The sequence below is a fragment of the Nicotiana tomentosiformis genome, chromosome 5 (genome assembly GCF_000390325.3).
Source record: "Nicotiana tomentosiformis chromosome 5, ASM39032v3, whole genome shotgun sequence".
In the NCBI taxonomy this organism is placed as follows: domain Eukaryota; kingdom Viridiplantae; phylum Streptophyta; class Magnoliopsida; order Solanales; family Solanaceae; genus Nicotiana; species Nicotiana tomentosiformis.
The window spans coordinates 137,003,132-137,027,357 of NC_090816.1; the positions used below are offsets into that span (position 1 = coordinate 137,003,132).

At 35.9% G+C, this 24,226-nt stretch overlaps 3 protein-coding genes across 3 annotated transcripts; 1 reads left to right on the plus strand and 2 right to left on the minus strand.

Annotated features, from left to right (window-relative positions):
• Window positions 1–951: 951 nt before the first annotated feature.
• Window positions 952–2,495, plus strand: LOC104087835 (induced stolen tip protein TUB8-like). Its single transcript, XM_009592397.4, has 2 exons — window positions 952–1,184; window positions 1,695–2,495. The coding sequence occupies exons 1-2, from the start codon at window positions 1,170–1,172 to the stop codon at window positions 2,169–2,171; spliced, it is 492 nt and encodes a 163-aa protein (XP_009590692.1). The 5' UTR covers window positions 952–1,169; the 3' UTR covers window positions 2,172–2,495.
• A 1,070-nt stretch (window positions 2,496–3,565) lies between these two features.
• Window positions 3,566–8,645, minus strand: LOC104087834 (E3 ubiquitin-protein ligase UPL5-like). The gene is made up of 3 exons (XM_018767968.3): window positions 6,864–8,645; window positions 5,537–6,123; window positions 3,566–4,079 (listed from the first exon to the last, which is right to left on the minus strand). The coding sequence occupies exons 1-3, from the start codon at window positions 8,062–8,064 to the stop codon at window positions 3,816–3,818; spliced, it is 2,052 nt and encodes a 683-aa protein (XP_018623484.1). The 5' UTR covers window positions 8,065–8,645; the 3' UTR covers window positions 3,566–3,815.
• On the minus strand, window positions 8,113–8,538 carry LOC108943653 (ubiquitin-like). The gene has a single exon (XM_018767969.3). It carries the CDS (start codon window positions 8,536–8,538, stop codon window positions 8,113–8,115), a length of 426 nt encoding a protein of 141 aa, XP_018623485.1.
• Window positions 8,646–24,226: the final 15,581 nt, after the last annotated feature.

Below are 24,226 nucleotides of genomic sequence, written 5' to 3' on the forward strand. Positions count from 1 at the left end.
CTGTCACTACGTTGTCAAAATCTTGGTGGTAATTTGTATGATAAAGTAATATAGTATCAATAGTTTACAGGATCCAATAAATACATATATTAAAATTAGAATAAAGCTGAGTCATTTTGTATGAGTATATGCATGAATTAGCAATTAGATTCATTCCCTTAAACCAAGAGATTTTGTTGTGAAGATCTAGAGTTAACAAAATAGTAATTAAAAAAAGAAGAAGCTGGAACAGAAAAAGAAAAATATTATTTTTAAAAATTATTAGAACATGAAAGCATGATATATAGTCTTAGTCACCTACGTGCCCTACTGCACAAAACACAGAAGAAACCACTCAAGAAAAAAGATATCATAGCTGTTTATAGGAAATGGCCTCCACCACCATGTGACTTTGCCTTTTCCCAATCAAACAAATGCCTTTAAACAAACTAATAAATGATTTAATAAATAATTAATAATAATCTTACCAAAGAAAAAGCTCCTCATCTTGAAAATCAATTAGCAAAAAGAAAAAAGTTGTGTTGGAAAATCTCAAATAGCGGATGTGAGCTTGCTTATATTGCCGGTTTCAAGCTCGGATAAAAGATGAGAGTTGTGATAAGTTGGAGGTCAGCGCAAAATTTGTCAATTTATGACGAAATCAACTCCAACTTATTTAAGATTGAAGCGTAATTATTATTTATGTAACTTATTAATATCATCGTTTTCAATTTGAATGAAAGAGGTAAATTACGGTATATCGATAATCAACATGAAATTAATTAATTTATAATGCATCTTTAAAATGCAGAATACATTTGGGATATAACATACAATGAGAATTTATACAACCGACCTCGACTTGATTGGATTTTAATATTAATTTTTTTGTAAGCATAAAGTAAAGTAAATACATTTACAACTAGACATCCTAATATTTTTGGACACCCTTTTATGTCAGTGATGTGAGATGTGAATTTGTATATCCCTCAAGATTCTTTTCTTTCCATTATTTTAATTAATACAGTCGATTTTACTTCTCTATATATTGCTCTCTCATTTGATCCTTTTTCATCACCAATCACAATTAGAAACACTTTGGCCACCTTTTCTTCCTAAGACCCCCTCCATTTCATTATTTTTCTTCTCTTCCCATCTTCTTAGTTTCAACTTTATTCCTTCAATTTCCAATGGCCAGCGTTGAGGTACTTTTATAGTAATGTTATTTTGCAATTTTTTTCTTCCTTTCTTTCTAAATGAAAACTTAAAACTGATCAAGATCAGTTAGCTAACCTGTTCTTCAACTGATCAGTGCCCTTTTCAAGATTTACATTTTACACAATCTGATGAAGTGAATAAAATCTAATGGTTGATCAATACATTTTATATCTTGAAAATATTATTAGATCATTCTTGGATAAAGGTTTTATAATGAAATATCTTGAGAAGGTCAGTGATCAGAGCTTTTTTATGACCATAGTTTGATATCAAGAATTCAAAACAACATAATTACTACGACACGTCAACCCCAAGCAAGTTAGGATCAGCTAAATCTTCACTAACTATGTCACTTCATTTAAGTTCTCTATATTTTCTACTTGTCATATAAATCGGCGATCGAATATAAAGATTCCTAGTAAATGTAGGAACTAAAATAAACATACTAACATGACGGTAACATATTCCCAACTAATTGTTTCAAATTTTGTCTGAAGGTTGAATCTGCACCAGTAGCAGCAGTAGAGACTGCTCCAGCTGAGGTTGAGGTAAAAACAACCCCAGAGGAAACCAAAGTAGAGGAACCAACCCCAGTTGTAGAAAGCGAATCCGTCGTCGAATCAGCAGCAGCACCAGTAGAAGAGCCTGCTCCCGCTGAGGAAGCAGCCCCTGCTGCTGAAGAACCTGTGGCTGCAGCAGAACCTGCAGCCACAGAAACAGAGGAGCCAGCAGCTGAGGAACCAGTTGCGGCTCCTGTTGAAGAGGTTGCAGCCCCTGTCGCGGAGGCTGAACTCGAAGCAGCCCCTGTCGAGGAACCAGAAACAGAGAAAGCTGTCCCTGTAGCAGATGAATCAGCTCCAGTAACTGAAGAAGCAGTGGCTGAGAAAACCACAGATGCAGCAGCTGAGGAACCAGTAGCAGCAGCAGAATCTGTTGAAGAGAAAGCAGTTCCAGTGGAGAAAGCTGAAGAGTAAATTCTGAAGAATTTTAGTGAATATGGGAAATAGTTCAATGGTTGGTGAAAGATGGGGGTCTTATTAAAGTTGGTTGTGTTTATTCTGTTTCTTAGTATTTTATTTACTACTATTATTACTACTATATTATTATGGTTAAAGTGAGGGCATATGTTGTTTTTAGCATATGCCTAGGTCTAGGTGGTCGGGTGGGATGATCCATAGTTTTTTTGGCTATGTTTGTTATCTTGTCCAGGGTTCAGTTTGCTATGGTTTGATTAAGATGATATGAGATTTGATCTCTAGTTTTTTATTATAATAAAGGATCTTTTTTTGTTGTTTTTATTAATGGGTTACTGCCTTAACTTTTCTCTCGATGTTAGCTTTCTGATTATCAAAAATTGAATCATTTTACTGTTAATACACAATCAAGAAGGCTGCTGCATGCCAACCACATAATATAGAAGGGTTGAATATGGTGATTGTAAAGCCATTCCATAAGCAATAATTTGACAAGTTGCAGAGGAAAAGAAGAGTCGACAATCCCTCTATATCCTAATCAAAACTTCCTTAAAGATCCATAAAGATAGCTACCAAAAGAAACCATACACTAAGGTCCTACCTTACATCAATTCTTGACATTTTGAGCCTGAATGGCTAAACATAGGTTGATGTCTCATTCCACAAACTTATCCCTTCTAACACAAATGATAATGAATATATGCACAGCACAAAAGTTGACAACAATTACAGAATGACAAGGCGCAAACTATGTTGCGTGGACTCTCTAATTGATGCCGCACCCATGTCGGATCCTACAAAAATACACTATTTTTGGAGGATGACACGCACCCGATAATATTTTCGGAGAGTCCGAGCAACATATGACGCAAATCAATGAGAATGAAAGGTTTCCTAATTCCTAGCGCACAAATTTTCCGACTAAGACGTTGATTAATCGAGTAAAGTTCAGAAGGAATACAGTTCTTAAGCTGTGAGGTATCACATACAATGATATTCAGACGCAGCATAAGTGAAATACAAGTTTGCAACTCTCAGTAGTTTTGTTCTGGAATTTAAGAGAGTTACATTACATGCCTGAATCAAAAAGGGAAATGTTCAATATCTACATCATAAAAGTTAAAAAAAAGTATGAAGCACATCAGGCTGTATAAATACATGCATATAGTCAAAATGTTTTACAGATACGAACACCTTGAAACAATTAAAAAGGAGTGAGGAATGAGACTTACCACGCAGAAAAAAAAATTAGAAGACTTACCATGCTATACCTCTATAAACGGTTGATAAGGGGGAGAAAATTGGAAAATTACAAAATCTTCAGCCATGTAAACACAATTAATAGGGAAAAAAGAAAAAAGGAAGACGATTTATGCACAGAGAAGATAGGAGGAGGACTGTAACTTTTTTCTTCATTCAGTAGAAGTAAGCCAAGTTCTATTAGCTATTCTAACTTGTCTTAGACTCGTCAGTCTGTGATACATTGAGTTGAAAGTACGACCTTCAGCCATGCAGAGAGGGGTAACAAAAAGAGGACCATAAAAAAGTCAAAGTTTCAAATAGTTACCAGGTAGGCATATCCTACTTCATGTACAAGCTGATTACATATCTTATGTGCAAGTTCAATCCCAAAATTTGCATATGTCACCGGGTACCAAAGCTGCAACCAACATGCTCTTGGGTGATTATGCGGAGTCGATCTTGCATGATGGCCATGGATTTATAAGGAGGAAAGCATATGCGGTAGAAGCATGTTTTCGCAGAAGGCAAGTGATCATAGGACTCTGAGGTTCTGTAGATGTAAAGTCTAGAAGCCAAACCACCAAAACCCTCTAGAGGTAGATGCTTGATTGAAGTCCAGAAGAAAAGGAGCACCTTTCTCTGCTCAGCAGGCATACACGCAACTATCTGCATGGAAGGAAAGAAACAAATGTTATTGGTATGAATCACATCTCCTAACACTTGGAGGTTTGTCCTTACAATATTCAGAATGGCAACAACCAATTCCAGTTCGCAATAATCAATTACCTGGGATCCATATCCAAAAACCACCAAACTATCTTGGGAATGTAAATGAGAAAAGAGAGAGGAATTGTGTCTTGATATTTAGTGTTACCGTGAATCCTAATTCATTGAGAATCTTATCTTTCCCAACACAAAAAATCTACCTCTCTCTCTCTTGTACAGTAAAAGTGCATAAAAACAGAAGCCTGAAAGAGAAGAGACTAGGAAGATCCTCGCGTAGCTTATTGCACCATGACATCCACGAACAGCAAATACCGAGACACAAGACTGTCAAATGGTAAAAGAGTAGCTCAAGCAGGCGTGCAAGGGCAGCTCAAACTTACATTATCCACTATAAGAAACCGTAAAAGCAAGCTACTAATTAGCAGACAAAGACTACCTTTTGACACTAAATTATTTGTGTGTAATATCATAAAACACAGCCAGCAGGCATCAATCCAAGAATTCTTTAGCATGACCAATGACACGAAAGTACACCCATAACCGGCTCTAGGGAAATCAAAAGAAAGACTGCAAACTCACTAGACCAAGAGCCTTCCATAGTTGCTTACCCTGATAGTTCCTACACACGGAAAACATATTATTCTCTGTTTAGGCCTTCCAGATGCTCTTCATAGAACCACTGCACCCCACCTGATCATTTTCAGTTTTGGCTAGAATGAGGACATAGGTGTGAGGCAGGGTAGCAACAGGCCTAAAAGTGTACTCTAAATATTGCTCTTTCCTTGTCCCTATCGACAAAGTAACAGACTCACTCATAAAAGTAATTCTTTCCCCTGCTATATATCCTAGCATTGGTGTAACCAAAGACATCCTTTCTGCTCTCCTGCTTTCTGCCAATTCTCTCAATTCAACTCTTCCTTTTTCTTTTGACTTATAAAGCTTTAGCTTCTAAGACAAATAGAAAAGGACTGTTTGTTTCATCTTAGTCTGAATAATCGGAGTTGGTATTCAAAGTGTGATATAGATAAGAAAAAATAACCGTATGCCGCAGGATTAGTAATATGAATTGCTGGGTGCGGTTTTTCAAAAAAAAACAAAAGACGCACTTAAGAAAATGTCGTGGAAGATGGGCAAATAAAGTAGGTATATGAGTACAATAAATCCCGTTTATAACGTTCTTGCTTTTATTAGATGTTATTCCGGCAAAACATTTGCTACCAGTAGAGAATCTGATAAAGTAAAAAAACCAATATGAACCTCCCAAACTCCCAAAACAAATGCTTCCCAGTGCAATAACTTTGAAAAAAAAAAACGTTTCTGAGTCAGAAATTTAGCGTAAAATTGTCAAGTACTAAAGATTATGAAAACATAGTGACTAGCAGATAAGAATCGTGTACCTTCCAGAACCATGATATTTGAGGATCGCTTTCTTTGTAGCCATGGTAATCTGTATGTGCTTTCCAATCTTCCATAGAAACAGCACTTTCACTTCCATCAAGCATCAAATCAAGATCTTCAAGATTTAAACACCGAAAAAAGGACTTTTGGAGCCTTGAGGTAGTTATATCAGCAAAACCTTTAGAAAAATGTGCTACCTGCTCAGCAATTGATGAGGCAAAACGATGTCGAATAAGAAGATTAACATACTTTATCCTATTCTTACTGTTCACAACAGTATCTTTCCCATTGGGACAAAGCTCAACCACTTTCCTGGACCCCAACTCTTCAATTTCACAAACAAATGTCAAGCCTAGTGTATCTTCATCCACCATCTCTGGATCCATCTCCAGTATCTGCTTGCAGCTACTGTATAAGTATGGATCTGCATCGCTAATATCTTCCAATGAAATATTCTTTCCAGCCAATAGCAAAAAGAACACACGACCAAGCACAACACCGATTTGAATTTTATGCATTAAAGCCAGTGCAATCATCCTACCAGAGAAGCGGAAATACTCAAGCTGTAATGGGTACACCTCAGATGCTGCAAGCACAAATCGTAGATGAGCGTTATTTACATTCTAATACGGAGAGTAATATTAGTTTTCCGTGATGCATTAAATAATTGGACAAATGATAGCCAAAGCACGACTTCATGTTTTATGGGGCCAAAGTCAAAATTACAGCATCTCAAGGGTCAAAAGTACTTTCAACATTAGCTTAGAGATTGTTGAGATTACGAGAGTGTGTTTGGCGCTGGTTAGATTGGGGGGAGTGTACACAACCAAACTCGAAGTCAATATGGATTATTAGAAGCTTACAGGAAAAAAATAGGAGTAAAAACCCTTTTAGATCCTAATTATTCTTTAGATTAGGTCGTATACCATGATAAACATGAATTCTTAGCTACCAGTTCCTTCATAACTCTTTCCTTGTGGAATACAAGTTCCAATTTGCTTATCTATTATTTGAACATAACAAGAGGTGGAATCCAAGGGTCATAAAGCAAGTGAAATCAAACAGTTCTCTGCCAAACAGGAAAAGATACAAAATCATTTTAACAAGAAGAGATGCTTCAAGGACACAGGTTTCAGGAAAAATTGAATAATGAGACTAGCAACGAGCAACCACATCAAGCAACCTTATGGAACATCCGCACAAAATTATCCTCTGTTTCATACTAAAAAAATTTAGATACTAATACTAGCAAAAATCTGGAGATTTATGAGTTCAAGTGAGAATAAAATGCAAAAACATGCGTACATAAAGGCACTAAAAGCTTACCTGGATTTGGGAAAAACCTTCTACGATCATTTGGGCAAGCAACATAGAGAGCATTTTGAGGGTTGAAGATCGCTTGACATACCAATAAAAACCACTCCCTCAATACACCAGGACCAGTAGCTTCTTCATGTTTGAATTCCATAAATAAACCGCCTCGTAGCAATTTGGAATCAGCTTGTCCAATGTACTCGAATGATTCTTCCAACAACTGGGACCTGTCAATGAGCATCTCATGCAGCTCCTCGTTTTCGTCTCTAACTTCCGGAAGCATCATCATTGCCAAATGCCTCCTCAACTCAAAATTGGTTACCTCCTTGTGCTCAAGAACCCACCCATAATCATCAGACTTTTTTGCAAATGAAACTATCAAAAAGCATAATGAAAGCCTTATTTTCCTCATCTTCTGCCAAAATACCTTCTCCAAGCCCTTATACAGTTTTGATATACTATTTAACTCCATCAGAATTACAAGATACTGAGACCACCAGGGTGCAATAGGTTTGCCTTTTCCTTTCTCTTTCAAACCCAACTGGTCTTCCAATTCCCTTAAACACATCTCCATTTTATCTAGCAAATCATAGAAAATATGATGCAAACATTCAATATACTCTTTGTAATACACCCCTTCACCGGTGTCATCCTCGTTCAACGGGAAAGTTATTGGAAAGCGAAATGGTACTTGCCACCGTATTACATTTTTCACCGGAAGCATAAACACAGTAAAATCACGCACAATGCTAAATGATAACCCTATAAGCTTAGTTGATCCCATTGTCAATTCTAAATCATAAGATAACTTACTTGCCACCTCACGAACAAACGGAAAAACATCTTGCAATGCTAACAACTTCTTAGTTTCAACCTTGCACCTCGAGATCCCAGTGGTCTCTACTATAGCCCCTAAACTACTCCGACATTTATTATACAAACGATCATCAATCCCAACAGCTCCTCTGAGAACCTTACAAAACTCTAACACTAAAGGAACACATCCATTGTACACAGGTACAGGCAACATACTCTTAAATGAATCAATAAATGAACGAACGGATTCATCAGCACTATTTTTGTTAGCATAATTTGAAGACATATAAAGCATTACCAGAGCTGCAGGAGCAGACGAGGAAATGAAGATTTGGATGTGTTCATACGCTTTTTCAGTACTATCCTTCGGAGTCATAGTTAAAAATTGTATAAGCATCTTTATTATATGATACGAGTTCGAATTAACACAAGGATAATTGCCTTTCTAAATACCGGAGATTAGTGAAATTAAGTCATTGATAAGCTGCCATGCCTTAGGATGGCCTGTGCTCCGCATTCGGCCTACAAGTTCCAAGCTCGCATCCTTTTGAATACCACAATCCGGTAACGTTTGTTTCCACTGATGAAGCTGCTTTCCCCGGTAAATTAACCGCTGCTCCACCGCAGGTATACCGGTGATTAACATGATATTTTCGTGAACTGATTCAACTGAGTCATTACCATCGGCTTGAATAACCAGCGTTTTGCCGCCGGGAAACAAACGGACGAAAAACTGAATATGCGTTGGAGGGAGATTTTGGTCTTTTCGCATCCTGACGGCGGAAGGGAGTGAGAATTCTACTTGATCGGCGGCGAAATCATTGAGCTTACGTTTGTTGGCGTTGCTGTTGTTGTTGTTGTTTAAGCCCATAAATAAGTTAAAAAAATAAATTCTGAAACCTAAATTGCAGAGAAATCGGTGGGTAGCTTTATTTGGTTGAAATGGAGAAGACTGAAGAGAGTTGCAGAGAGACACTGTTAGAGTGTGAAAAGGGAGGGGAAAGAGGAGTATTTGTATTTGCTGTTACGTTTGATTTTCAGAATTTCAATTACGCTTTTGGTCCTTTAATTATTAATATATTCTAAATTTGGTCCTAGTAATAGTTGACTACTAAGCACGTTTAACCTTCAATTTTTAATAATGTGTATTTATAGAACATATTATACTAGTAATTATATTGTTTAACAGATCGTAATATTTGTAGCATTCACAAGCAAGAGCTCAAAAATGTACACATATATTGCTTAATCATAAATCATAATTTGTCGATTTTGGAGGGACTAAAAGCACAATGTTTTATCAAATTTTCAATTTCAATATACTATCCAGTATAGTAATCCGATCCAGTATAACTTTTAGTTTTTTTTTTCTGAATTGTTTTCAATTTTTTTCCTGTACTGTAATCCGAATTAATATGGATTTTCTTTTATTTTCGATTTTGTAATCAGATATAGTACACTTTTTAATATTTTTCTTGTATTTTATTTTTCAGTATTGTAATCCAATCTAGAGAGAAATTTAATTTTTTTTCCTGGTACCGTAATATAATCTAGTATAGTTATTAATTCTTTTCCTTGTTATTTGGTAGAGGTGTCAATGTATATTTAAAAACTGACTAAACTGACCGAACTCAACCGATTTTTAGGTTTCTTTTAATAAAACAGTATATTTTTATATAAATCTACAACGGTACCGATAATTAGGGTAAGTTTTTTATGTTATGAAAATAAACCGAAAAAATACCGAACCGTACCGAATAAATTTACATATGAAAAATATATTTATATATTAAGTTTAAAAATAATAAAGTACTAAAATTTTCCTTGGGTCTTGGAATTATGAAAATGGTTACAAGCCAACAAGTAATTAAGATCAAAATCCTAGCTAATTCCCAACTTTATTATGCTACTCCTACTGAAACTAAATTATTTCTAGCATATTCACTAGCAAGATACAAAATATTCTAACGATTATGAGTATCAAACTACAATGTATTGAATATATTTCCTTTCGTATGATTTCTATTATCTATTTGAATATTTAATCTTCTCTATACTTTATTCTTGAATTCCAACTAGTTTAATATCTTTCTACTTGTGTGGTTTATCTTTTCTTTGTCTTTGCGTAATTTCTTTTACGCAGTGGTAGAGTAGTTGATGAATCTATACTCTGGCCATCTTTCATTTTTTCATAATTCATCACCATTTAAACAACAAAACTGTCTAGAGAGTTTTGCTATGTCCTATAAAAGTACGTATGTTATTTCATTCTATTTTTACTAGTGACCTTTATATGATATATAAAAAAATACCGAAAAATAACCGAACCATACCGATACCGAAGAGAAACCGACATGATTGGGACGGTTTCAAAAAGTTTAATTTTGGTTATACATAATAGAATAACCGAAAAAATAGTATGGTACAAATTTTATAAAATAACCGACCGAACCGAACCATCGACGCCCCTAGTATTTGGTTATTTCCATAATTGCAATGCGATCTAGTATAACTTCTATTTTAATGAAATATTTTTTATTATTTGTGTAAATTAGTCTTTTTAAATTTTGTAGATTCAACACCTACCATCTATTTACCGTTCTAAATATACCGAACATAGTCAAAAAATAAAATTTATGATAATACTGCTCACCAGTTAAACTACAAAAACAGGCTCATTTTGTGGGGGTTTTTTTTGTCAATTTGTGGCAGTTTTCAACCTCCACAAAATGAATTCTGACGGTTTTAAAAAACGCCACAATTATGTTCGCCACGAGCATTTTTGTGACAGTTTTCTAAAACCTCCGCGACGACCGCCACAAAATAAATTTTAAATTTGTGGCGATTTTCAAAGGCAATTAGTGGTAGTTTATAACCTCAGTAATATGATCTTAATATTTTAAAAAAATTATTTGTGGGGATTTATAACCCCCACAATTTAAACTCAATCGTTAAAAAAATATTTAATATTGGCAATTTATAAATGCCGCAATACCTATTTCAAGATTTTAATAAATAACTTCACTAAATAACTCATACAACAAAAATCAAATTTCATTAAATTATCTATTGTAAGTTTTTAACAAACATTACAAATCAAATTGGAATAAAACTAAAGTTATACAAACACATAAAGTATATAATAACTTTAATGTTAGACAATCTAGAGTAGTTCGGTAGTTCCTCAATGAATAAATATACAAAAATCCAAAGTACTTGCTTGGTGATTTGTGTTGCCGTCACTTGATGATACTCTTACACCCACGGGTGAAGCAGACCCGCTCTTCACATCACTATGCTGAAACAATTAAACAAAAACATTCGATGAATAAGTTATAAACGAGTAGCATAGTCTAACAATAGCATTATACATAAGTTGTTGGACAAATCAAGGTACATAAATAAACGAAAGCTCCAAATCTTCTAACCTTGGTTTAACAAGTAAAAACAACATTAAACAGAAGTTGCTAGATACTCTCACATGAATAAGAACTAAAATACAGAGTTGTTTCCTCGTATATCATCACAAAACTTACAAATTATTTTACTTGGCGGCATAAATTCTAGCTATATATTCATGAAAAAGTCCGCATATGTAACTATTAAAGTATAAGTCAACCTCGACAGGTCTTCTAACATTAGAATTAAGAAACTAAAGTATAAGTTTCAATCCAGTCCCATGATTAATAGAAGTTAAACTTAAACCAAAGTTGACCGCTAACAACACTGGAACACTGAAGTAAAAGAAATGAACTTATAAAATGTCACGACCCAAAATCCCACCATATGCGTCGTGATGGCACATAGTCTCTAAGACTAGGTAAGCCGATTTAAATTATATTTTAAAGCCATTTTTTTTAATTAAATAAGTAACCAAAACTAACAACGGAAATAATTACGATATACAACCTCCCAAGATTGATAGTACTGAGTCACGAATTCTAACTGAATACATGGAATGATCACGAGAACTGAATATACAATACTGTTTGATTATAAATTAACAGTACAATGAAATGAAAAGACTCCAAGGGACTGCGACAACCAAGCAGCTCTACCTTGAATCCTTACGATCCCGCTTTAACTCTGCTCAAGTCCGATATCTCCAATACCTGGCTCTGCACAAAAATGTACAGAAGTGTAGTATGAGTACACCACGGTCGGTACCAAGTAAGTATCAAGACTAACCTCAATGGAATAGAGACGAGGTACAGTCAAGACACTCACTAGTCTAATAACATTTGTAATATAATATACAAAATAATAGGAAACAAATAATAATAATAAGGGAAGGATAAAACAACCGGTTATATGCACAACAGACAACAAGTACCATTAATATCACTCAACAATTAATAAACACAATTACACCCAATTAAATCAAGTCCTTCAAATAAATGTCTTTCACATATAATTCTTCCAGATAACTCTCTTTTAAATATAATTTTCTCAAATAATTATTTTTCAAATATAATTCTTTCAATAAATCTTTTCAAATATAATTTCCTCAAATAAATATCTTTCAAATACAATCCTTTCATATAATACTTTCTAAGTAAAAATTCTTCCAAATAAATATTTTGAATATAATTCTTTCAATTTAAAAGTCACCATATGACACCTTATTTCATAATCATAAAAATACGGGTCTCAGCACATTTTCATATTTTTCTTAAACACGGGTCTCAGCCCATTTTCATATTTCCTCGGCACCTCGTGCCCTCATTTCATAACACAGCTGCACGGACAATTCACGTGCCAATTATCATTCTCATTTCATCACAGCGCCTCGTGCCCACATTTCATATCACAACTGCACGGACAATTCACGTGCCAAATATCCTCATTATTTACTCACGGCACCTCGTGCTCACATTTCATTTTATAATCTGCTTGGCACTAGCCACAGGCTCTCAATTTCGATATAAAACAGATTGTTATCAATTTACTATCAACAAGACCAATTGCACAAGGCATAAAAATAAACACAAGAAAAATCATAACATCACATAAAAATCATCAACACCACAATCCCACATCATCACATATCGTCCCTGACAATAGCCACCATTATCGCTCATATTGCCACCCTTATCACTCTTATAGCCACCCTTATCGCTCCGCCTAGACAATTTCAATAGCCACCCTTATCGCTCCTATTGCCACCCTTATCGCTCCGCCCAGATAATATTCCAACAAACACAACAACAGTGAAATGCCACCCTTATACCCACATAATATCAACGGTGAAATGCCACCCTTATCTCGCCAAAATAATAACTTACACAACACAATAATTTACACGAAAAATTAACACGGCAACATAATAAAATCAATTCATATCACAATTTGCCCAATGACCACAACTAAATTTCAAAGATATAACAAAATTAATTAATTTTACAACAAATAGCCCAAGGCTCCACACAATATATATTACACCCAAAAACAATCAATAGAGGTCGAAATTACTCAACATAAAGCAAAGCCTTCATTAATGCAAATTTAGATAATTATATTAACACTTATTCTTAAGCTCGTTTAAATTAATTATTTGCATAAGAAAATTCATATTGGAATTAATTTTCAAGAAATGTTAAACCAACAATACTCACAAAATTTCATAAATATTTCAAGTAACAATCACATCAAATTATCATATAAAAACAAATTCAACAATAAGGATTTAGGCATGGCAAACAGATAATTTAATAATTTTCTATAATTTCCCAATTTACTACACAATAATGCCTAAGACTTTAATTCAATGAATGTTTGCACGTATAAGCCCGAGTACGTACTCGTCACCTCGCGTACACGGCTTTTCACATTTCACAAATGGCACATAAGACTCAATGCCTAAGGGGTAATTCCCCAACTCGAGGTTAAGCAAGACACTTACCTTTTGAAGTTAAGCCGATATTCCAAAATAGCCTTCTTTCTTGAATTGACCTCCGGATAGCTCAAATCTATCTGAATTAATTGTATAACTTCATTAAAATTCATCGGAAATAATTTTGGATAATAATACGTCGACTTAAAAATTTATTCTAAAAAGTCAACAAAAGTCAACGCGTGACCCGCCCCTTGGAACTCGACGTAATTTTTACCAAATCCGAACACTCATTCCTATACGAGTTCAACCATACCAATTTTATCAAATTCTGATAATAACTCGACCTCCAAATCTTAAATTTTCGTTTTTGGAAGATTTTACAAAATTCTTGATTTCTTCCATTAAAATCCGAATTAAACGATGAATATAATCATAGATTCATGAAGTATAAACACTTTAGGATATAGAATACTTACCCCAATCCTTATGGTGAAAATCGCTTCAATCCGAGCTCCATAGCTCCAAATATGTCAAAAATGGCTGAAACCTCGAAATATAGCTACTGCCCAGGTATTTTCTCTTCGCGATCGCAAAGCACAAAAATTTTCAGCCCCAAAACTGCTCTTCGCGATCGCGGAAAACCAATCGCGATCGCGAAGAACAAACTCCCCCAACTCTTCCAGATAGCCTCTAGTATAATGGTCATAACGTTTTATACAAAACTCCAACTTGCTAATGGTTTAACTTTCTGAAACCTAGACACCAAGGGCTATAACTTTCATTTGTTTCTCAACTCCCAATTCCTTATAAATTTTTAGATATAAGCTTCCAAAGTCAGCCCTGTGCAACAAAGATTTCCAAACTCTCCCCAGACATCCTATAGTGTATCTGCCATAACTCTTTGTACACAACTCCAAATAACATATGGTTTACTTTTTTGAAAACTAGACATCAAGGTCTACAACTTTCATTTTTAGATCATCTCCAAATTCCTTATAGATTGCGAGATATAGGATTCCAAAGTCGAGTAAGTGCAACAAAGATTTGTTCTACGCGATCGCAAAAGAGCTTCCGCGATTCACAAGGCCCCAAACTGATGTTTGCTCTTCGCGAACACGACCAAAAGTTCGTGATCGCTGATCACGCCAAACTATGCCTTATAAAAAGGACTAAGCGGTCGTTGCAAATATATTCCGGCTAATAAGTCCGGAGTCGAATCCCACAAAGAATTAACCTATCAAACACAACTACTAGAATCACACAAATTCACACAATCAATCTTCAAAAATATTTAAGTAACAAATTGGGTTTTTATTAACTAAATATTACGTAATAAAAATGTAATAATTAACAACTAACTACGAACGGGTTGTAAACCAAAATTGGAATGATCTAAGGTTGTGATTTCCCCTATTGTCGGAATCCTTTCCGCTACGTTTCCTATAAATTTGCCTAAGTCTTCTCTATCGACCATGAACACTGTGTCGTAACTCTCTCCCGAGTAATTACCATAATTTACTAGACATATTCCCCGAATTACGCTAGCTGGCATTAAGTACAGCTCACTCAGATCGCACCAAGGTTTTATTATCCCTAATCCCACCTTTAAACCTATCTATTGATCCCTCATATACGTTTAGGAGTGATGTTATTCAACAACTACCTAAATATGCACTCTCTCCAGTAATACATACTAAATAGGCACAGCTAATTGAGGGCCCTTCAATCAACCACAAGAATAATATAGTTTAACAAATAAAGAAAATACTACGACAAATCTATATTAACGTAACAAGAAAATCATCCTCCAATAGGTTCCATCAAAACCCTAGAATGGGAATTTAGCTACTCATACTCATAGTAACAATATACCAAATATTTTGCATAATTAAAATACAGAGTAAAGATGAAAAGATGTAGAAATTGATGATGCTAACTCCCAAGGGGTGATTCCACCAGCTTTTCTTGCCTCTGGCTGCAAAAGTCCCTCCAAGTGGTGCTTTTAGGTCTATTTATATGTGTAGAAGAAACCCTAAACGTGTAAGCCAAGTCCTAGTCAAACCTGGAACGAATTAACTCTTCAAAACTCGGATTGGACCTGGCCTCAGGCCTGGCGTGCCAGCCTAACGCTTTGAATTTGGCTGGTCTCGCCAGGTCTCTCCTTTTCACTGTTCTCGAGCACACTTTCAACGTTTAAGTATCCCTTTTGCTCTACTTTCATCTCCAATTAACCTAGACATAAAATAGACTCCATTATGCGCAAATAAAGTGCAATTTGTCATTAAAGCATGTAAAATGCAAGGCACATAATGTACGGAACTATGAAATTATAGCCACACATCAATACCCCATACTTAAACATTGCTCGTCCTCGAGCAATCAAACTACACTTATAGATACGACCTTTTTAAGCAATTCTCCTAACTCATTACACCAAGAATTTTTAAAATAGTTTAAGCACACAAGTGTGGCATCCTCGCCTTAAGATTCAACTCACAAATATCATGCCTTATTCACAATTCACTTACTTACTCTGACATAGATGTCAACAACATTACCTTTCCTTTATGAATCATGTGTCGTCACTCAATCAAAGAACTTAGTTCCACACACAATGAATTTTAAGAACATAGGAACTCAAGATAGACAAAATTCACTCGCTCTCAGAAATAACATTCATATGCCACAAATGATGCACCATAGGCTTGCCCGTAGTGTAATACTCTACTAATCGAGTTCATCCAGTCTAAGATCAAGTAGGACTTTTATTGGTTGTAATGTAGGCTGCGGGTCGGGTAGGATACATTTGGATATGAGTGACTACACCTCCCTTAAGCACTTCAATACATATACTTTGACACACATCCCATACTTATGCCAAACCAAACATTCCACCTTCACTTCAATTTATATTACCCCATATTTCTTTAAGCATAATTATATTAAGAGCCGCCACTTATCAAAGAGTATTCTTTTTCCCAGCAATACAACTATTTTTTTTTCTTTTTCAATTCAAGCGGCTCTTACGTTTTCAAAACATTGTACCTTTCTCCTTATTTTCTTAGTTCCACTCAAAAATCAAACCAACCACCCCACACTTTAACTTTTACAAAGTTCATAACAATTCAAGTGCTCATTAGGGGTGAAAAGGTTCAAATAGATGGTTAATTCAAACAATTGGGTAAGGCTTTTAGTCTGGTTGCCAAAGAAACGTGATTACAGGCTCAAAGGGGTTAACTACGATACATAACTTTTAGGTGGGTAAACTATATATATATGGCTTAACAAAGAAATGTCTATATCACTTCTCAGACTGAACAAGACTACTATTTCGCTTTGCACACACACAGGGCAAGTTCTAGACATCAAATGCAATGCACAAAATACATACAAAACTCACACACACGTGGCATATAACTCACTCAGGATTGGTTTCATCGTGACACTCCAGTCAAAACAGTTAAGCCAAATTAGAAATCTACGATTTAAGGTACTTATGCGAGAGTCAAAAATCGAGCCTAAGAGTCACAACCATAGTACTAACTATTCTAAGGCATAACAAAGCTTAAGAGATATTGCTACAGTTAAATGCATAACTTCATGGTTTCTACTCCTAAATATTAAAACTAACTACTCCCGGTTCAACTAAAAGCCCCTGGAAAAGAACCGCGGCCTAAAGAGACTTGTCCTGCTGATAGGTGATAGGTGATCCTGCTATCGATTTTTCCAACTCAAATAATATGAAGGGCATATAGCAATTATTTAATTAGCTTAACAATATTATTTTTCTAAAGTTTTAATGGATATTGAGATGGTTAACCGATGAAGAAGAAGAACTTAAAGAAACTAATCAAACAACAGTTCTGAAATTCAATTGTTGAGATGTCAAGTAAGTTACCTCCTACATTTTCAATCCTTGCACTTCTTTCCCTAGGTAATGTTAAGTAAGTAAGAGTACTTTGTTTCATATTCTTTTGTAGTTATTACTAATACAGATTCTAGTGGAATTCATGCCTTAGAAGATTTAATTAAGTCCCTCAAGAAACGAAATGTTCAAGTAAGCTGGTAGTATATAAATTCTATATTTTTGGTTAAAGTTTTGGCACTTTTTTTTGCTTCTTTTTCTTGAAGTTAGATCCAGGCGATTTTGAAACTCGTTTGTTTGTATAACTAATTATTATTCCCTCTCCTATTTTATGTAACGACCCGATTTGTCGTTTTAAGAATTTACGCCCCGTTCAGTGACTTAAGGTCTCGAGCAGCTTCGTAATATGTATTATGACCTGCGGGTGTGGTCGAGTTTGAATTACTGAAGATTCGAAATTAAATTAAAAGAACAATCCTTATATAGAAGTTTAAATGAAAAAAAACGTTGACCGGATATTGACTTATGTGTAAACGACCTCAGAATTTAATTCTGATGATTCCAATAGCTCCGTATGGTCATTTTAGACTTAGGAGCGTGTCCGAAAAATTATTTGGAGGTCCGTAGTGGAATTGGACTTGAAATGCCGAAAGTTGAATATTTGGGAAGTTTGACCGGGGGATTGACCTTTTGATATCGAGGTCGGAATTCGAGTATGGAAATTGGAATAACTTCGTTATGTCATTTATGACTTGTGTGCAAAATTTGAAGTTATTCCGGATTGATTTGATGTATTTCGGCACAAGATATATAATTTGAAAGTTCAAAATTCATTAGGCTTGAATCGAGGTGTGATTCGTGATTTTAGCGTTGTTTGATGTGATTCGAGGCTTCGACTAAGTTCATATGATGTTTTAGGACTTGTTGGTATATTTGGTTGAAGTCCCGAAGGGCTCAGGTGAGTTTCGGGGTGGTTTTAGACCATTTCTACGCCATTTTTAATTGCTGGTTTCTGCCTACAGAGGTGTGCATCGCGAAACCGAACTTTTGATCGCGTTCGCGAAGAGCAAACAACAGTTTGGGGCCTTGTGAATCGCGATCGCGGAAGCTCTTTCGCGATCGCGTAGAACAAATCTCCGTTGCACTGACCCGACTTTGGAAGCGTATATCTCGCAATCTATAAGGAATTTGGAGATGATCCAAAAATAGAAGTTGTATTCTTGATGTCTAGTTTTTAGAATAGTAAATCATTTGTCATTTGGAGTTGTGTACAAAGAGTTATGGCAGATACACTATAGGATGTCTGGGAAGAGTTTAGAAATCTCTGTTGCAAAGGGCTGACTTTGGAAGCTTATATATAGAACTCTATAAGGAATTGGGAGAAGAGAAACAAATGAAAGTTATAGCCCTTTGTGTCTAGGTTTCACAAAGTTAAACTATTGGCAATTTAAATTTTTGTATAAAACGTTATGACCATTATACTAGAGGATGTCTCGAAGAGTTGGGGGAGTTTGTTCTTCGCGATCGTAATTGGTTTTCCGCGATCGCGAAGAGCAATTTTGGGGCTGAAAATTCTTGTGCTTCGCAATCGCGAAGAGTAGATACCTGGACAGTAGCTATATTTTGAGGTTTTAGCCATTTTTGACATATTTGGAGCTATTGAGCTCGGATTGAAGCGATTTTCACCATATGGATTGGGGTAAGTGTTCTATATCCTAAAGTGTTTATATTTCATGAATCTATGATTATATTCATCATTTAATTCGGATTTTAATGGAAGAAATCAAGAATTTTGTAAAATCTTCCAAAAACGAAAATTTAAGATTTGGTGGTCGAGTTGTTATCGAAATTCGATAAAATTGGTATGATTGAACTCGTATAGGAATGGGTGTTCGGATTTGGTGAAAATTACGTCGGGTTCCGAGGGGCGGGTCCCACGTTGACCTTTGTTGACTTTTTGGAATAAATTTTTAAGTCCACGTATTATTATCCGGAATTATTTATGATGAATTTTAATGAAGTTATACAATTAATTTGGATAGATTTGAGCTATCCGGAGGCCAATTCAAGCAAGAAGGCTATTTTGAAATATCGGCTTAACTTCAAAAGGTAAGTGTCTTGCTTAACCTCGAGTGGGAGAATTACCCCTTAGGCATTGAATCTTATGTGCCATTTGTGAAATGTAAAAAGCCGTGTACGCGAGGTGACGAGTACGTACTCGGGCTTATACGTGCAAAACTTCATTGAATTAAAGTCTTAGGCATTATTGTGTAGTAAATTGGGAAATTGTGAAAAATTATGAAAATTCGTGAGTATTGTTGGTTTAATATTTCTTGGAAATTAATTCCAATATGAATTTTCTTATGTAAATAATTAATTTAAGTGAGCTTAAGAATAAGTGCTAATATAATTATCTAAATTTGCATTAATGAAGGTTTTGCTTTATGCTGAGTAATTTCTACCTCTATTGATTGTTTTTGGGTGTTATATATATTGTGTGGAGCATTGGGCTATTTGTTGTGAAATTAATTGATTTTGTTATATCTTTAAAATTTGATTGTGGCCATTGAAAAAATTGTTATATGAATTGATTTTATTATGTTGCCGGGTTAATTTTCCGTGTAAATTGTTGTGTTGTGTGAGTTATTGTTTTGGCGAGATAAGGGTGGCATTTCACCGTTGATATTATGTGGGTATAAGGGTGGCATTTCACTGTTGTTGTGTTTGTTGGAATATTGTATGGGCGGAGCGATAAGGGTGGCTATATGAGCGATAAGGGTGGCTATTGAAATTGTCTGGGCGGAGCGATAAGGGTGGCTATAAGAGTGATAAGGGTGGCAATATGAGCGATAATGGTGGCTATTGTCAGGAACGATATCTGATGATGTGGGGTTGTGGTGTTGATGATTTTTATGTGATGTGATTTTTCTTGTGTTTATTTTTATGCCTTGTGCAATTGGTCTTGTTGATAGTAAATTGATAACAATTTATTTTATGTCAAAATTGAGAGCCTGTGGCTAGTGCCAGGCGGATTATAAAATAAAATGTGAGCACGAGGTACCGTGAATAAATAATGAGGATATTTGGCACTTGAATTGTCCGTGCAATTGTGATATGAAATGTGGGCACGAGGCGCTGTGATGAAATGATAGTGATAATTGACACGTGAATTGTCCGTGCAGCTATGATATGAAATGAGGGCACGAGGTGCGGGGAAAATATGATGATTTAATTATGGGCACGAGGTGTCGTGGAAATATAAAAATGGGCTGAGACCCGTATTTTTATGATTATGAAATGAGGTGTCACATGGTGACTTTTTAATATTCAAAATATTTATTTGGGAGAATTTTTACTTAGAAAGTATTATATGAAAGATATTTATTTAAGAAAATTATATTTGAAAAGATTTATTGAAAGAATTATATTTGAAAAATAATTATTTGAGAAAATTATATTTAAAAGAGAGTTATCTGGAGAATTATATGTGAAAGACATTTATTTGAAAGACTTGATTTAATTGGGTGTCATTGTGTTTATTAATTGTTGAGTAATATTAATGGTACTTGTTGTCTGTTGTGCATATAAGTGGTTGTTTTATCCTGCCCTTATTTTCTATTATTTTATATATTATATTGCACAGGTTATTAGACTAAGTGAGTGTCTTGACTGTACCTCGTCTCTACTCCATTGAGGTTAGTCTTGATCCTTACTGGGTACCGACCGTGGTGTACTCATACTACACTTCTACATATTTTTGTGCAGAGTCAGGTATTGGAGATATCAGACTTGAGCAGAGTTAAAGCGGGATCGTAAGGATTCAAGGTAAAGCTGCTTGGTCGTCGCAGTCCCTTGGAGTCTTTTCATTTCTTCGTACTGTTAATTTGTAATCATACAATATTGTATATTCGGTACTCGTGTTCATTCCATGTATTAAGTTGGAGTTCGTGACTCAATACTACCAGTCTTGGGAGGTTGTATATCATAATTATTTTCGCTGTTAGTTTTGGTTACTTATTTAATTAAAAAAAATGACTTCAAAATGTAATTAAAATTGACTTATCTAGTCTTGGAGACTAGGTGACATCACGACGCCTATGGTGGGATTTTGGGTCGTGACAAGTTGGTATCAGAGCTCTAGGTTCATACGTTCTACGAGTCACGAACGAGTCTAGTAGAGTCTTACGGATCGGTACGGATACGTCTGTACTTATCGTCGAGAGGCTACAGAACTGTTAGAAAATTTCCATTTCTTTCATTTCTGTCATGCGAAATTTGTTGAATTTGGAATTTGAACCTTTGTATCACCATTCTCTCACAGATGGTGAGGATACGTGCTACTAGGTTAGCTGAGCAGGCATCCACACATACTGCTAGGGCTGCAAAAGGCCGGGGCCGAGGTAGAGGTCGATGAAGGGCACGTGCTGCGACAAGAGCACCTATCAGAACAACAGTTGAGAAGCCACTAGTAGCTCCAGTTGGGGGACAGGTACCAGAAGCACCTGTTGTTACCCCCGGACTTCAGGAGACTTTAGCACAGTTCCTGAGTATGTTTGGTACATTAACTCAGGTGGGATTGATCTCTGTTGCACCAAACATTCCGCAGATTGGGGGAGTAGCTCAGACTCCTATCTCAACTCCAGAGCAGCAGGTTCACGTTGGTTAGGTTCCGGGTGTAGTACCGGTATAACCTGTTATTCCGGTTCGACCTGAGGTCAGGCCCGAGGCATCAGAAGAAGAACAAAAGAGACTTGAAAGGTTTAAGAGGTATAGTCCACCTACTTGCAGTGGCACAGCTACAAAGGATGCCCAAGAATTTCTAGAAAATTGTCACCGTATTCTCCGCACCATGGGTATTGTGGAGGTGAGCGGAGTTGCCTTTACTACATTTCAACTGTCAGGCGCAACGTATGGGTGGTGGCAAATCTATGAAGAAGGTAGACCAGCCGATGCCACACCACCCACTTGGGCTCAATTTTTGTAAATGTTCTTGAAAGAGTTTGTTCCCCAGACTCTCAGAGATGCGTGGCGCACAGAGTTTGAATAGTTGTGTCAGGGCACTATGACAGTGTTAGAATATGCTATCAGGTTCAATGAGTTAGCCCGTCATGCACCTATCTTGGTTCCTACAATCAGAGAGCGGGTCCGCAGATTCATTGAGGGGCTCGATTATGATATTAAAATATGCATGGCTCGAGAATTGCAAACTGATGCTCCATTTCAACAAGTAGTGGAGATTGAAAGGAATATTGAGGCGTTTTAGGCGAGGAAAGGGAGTCTAAGGAGGCCAAAAAGTCTCGAAGATCTGAAGGGTTCAGTGAATTTTACTCTTAAGCTAGAACCCATTATAGCGGAGGCTCGAGCAGCCGGTCAGCTCAGTCCACACATCAGATTATTCTGGGTGCTCCAGTTTATAGTGCACTACTGACACGATATTCTTATAGTGGTTATTCCAGTTATTCGGCACAGACTCAGTACGAGCAGTCGCGACCTCAGAGGGGTTGTTTTGAGTGTGGTGATACTAGGCATATCATGAGAAATTGTCCCAGACTTGGGAGGGGTGTATTTCATCAGAACACTCCAGCTACAAGCTTTATTCCAGTTGATACTCCACGTGCACAGTCAGGTAGATGTGGAGGACAGGTGGGTAGTGGGCGCCTAAGAGGTGGAGGCCCGACCCGTTGATTTAATCATTATGATTTGGCTGAGGCCAATACACCAGATGGTGTCGTTACAGGTACGATCGCGATTTTTTTATTATAAAAGGATATTTTCCTTAATTTGATTCGGTTCTGAATATTGAGGTGAGTCCTCCTATTATGCTCCACTTATGGGTGAGCTTCGTAAATTGGTGACCCACTTATATGTTTATCCATGTGGGGAGATTTAAATATGTGAGCACGTGTATGCCATTTTATTTTTGGTACACCATTGAGGGCTATAAGCCCAAAAGTAATTTTTATTATTCATTGCAGCAGGTTTTAATATATTTCGGAATAATTAATTTCAATTTTTATGAATTATATGCCCTACCGGTATGAGGGTTTATTATATGTTTTGAAAATTGATTATGAAATATATTGAAAAGAAAGAAAGGAATTTAAAATTTTCAGTTGGCACAATGTGCAACATACTTGTGATTCGGAGTTGAAGATGAGATCCTCGTATTTTTACATGATGTGAAATATTTAAATCGGGATGCAAGCCGCGGTGGAAGTTATGTAAGGACAAGGTCCTTGTGGTGAAATATTTATGAGTTTAAAAATTTTTCCTTTGTGAAATTAATTTGTACAATAATATTAATAGGGAGTCATGCCTGTTATGCTTATTTGATAACTCTTGTATATTTTTCTGTTCATATACAACCATTTTTGTGTTGTAAATATTGAGTTTTAACCTATGAGATGAGTGCCCAGGTGGCGTTAAATTTGACTCATTAATCTAAGTAAGCAATCATGAGGTCTTCATGCCTCACATTCTGTTATCAGTGTTGTGTAAATTCGAAATGAGGTGGTGGTTAATATGAGATTAATTGATGATGCTGGAATTAATTATGAACAACTTTTAAGACCAGAGATGTGATGATGAGCATACATATGATGTTCTTCATGTCCTGATATCATTATGATAATGCAGTTCTTGTAATGCTGAAATTGTGTTATTGATATATACATTGTGGATGTGTTGTTAGGAGTTATTTTGGTGTTACTCTGGCAGGTGGTTAGACCCAATTATAGGGAAAACTCTGCCGAAATTTCTGAAAACTTTGGGAGTTAGAAAAACAAGTTTGGGAGATTGAGACGTGCAAAGAAGAGACAAAATTATGTTATGTGTTTGAGGGCAAATGATCCTAAGCGG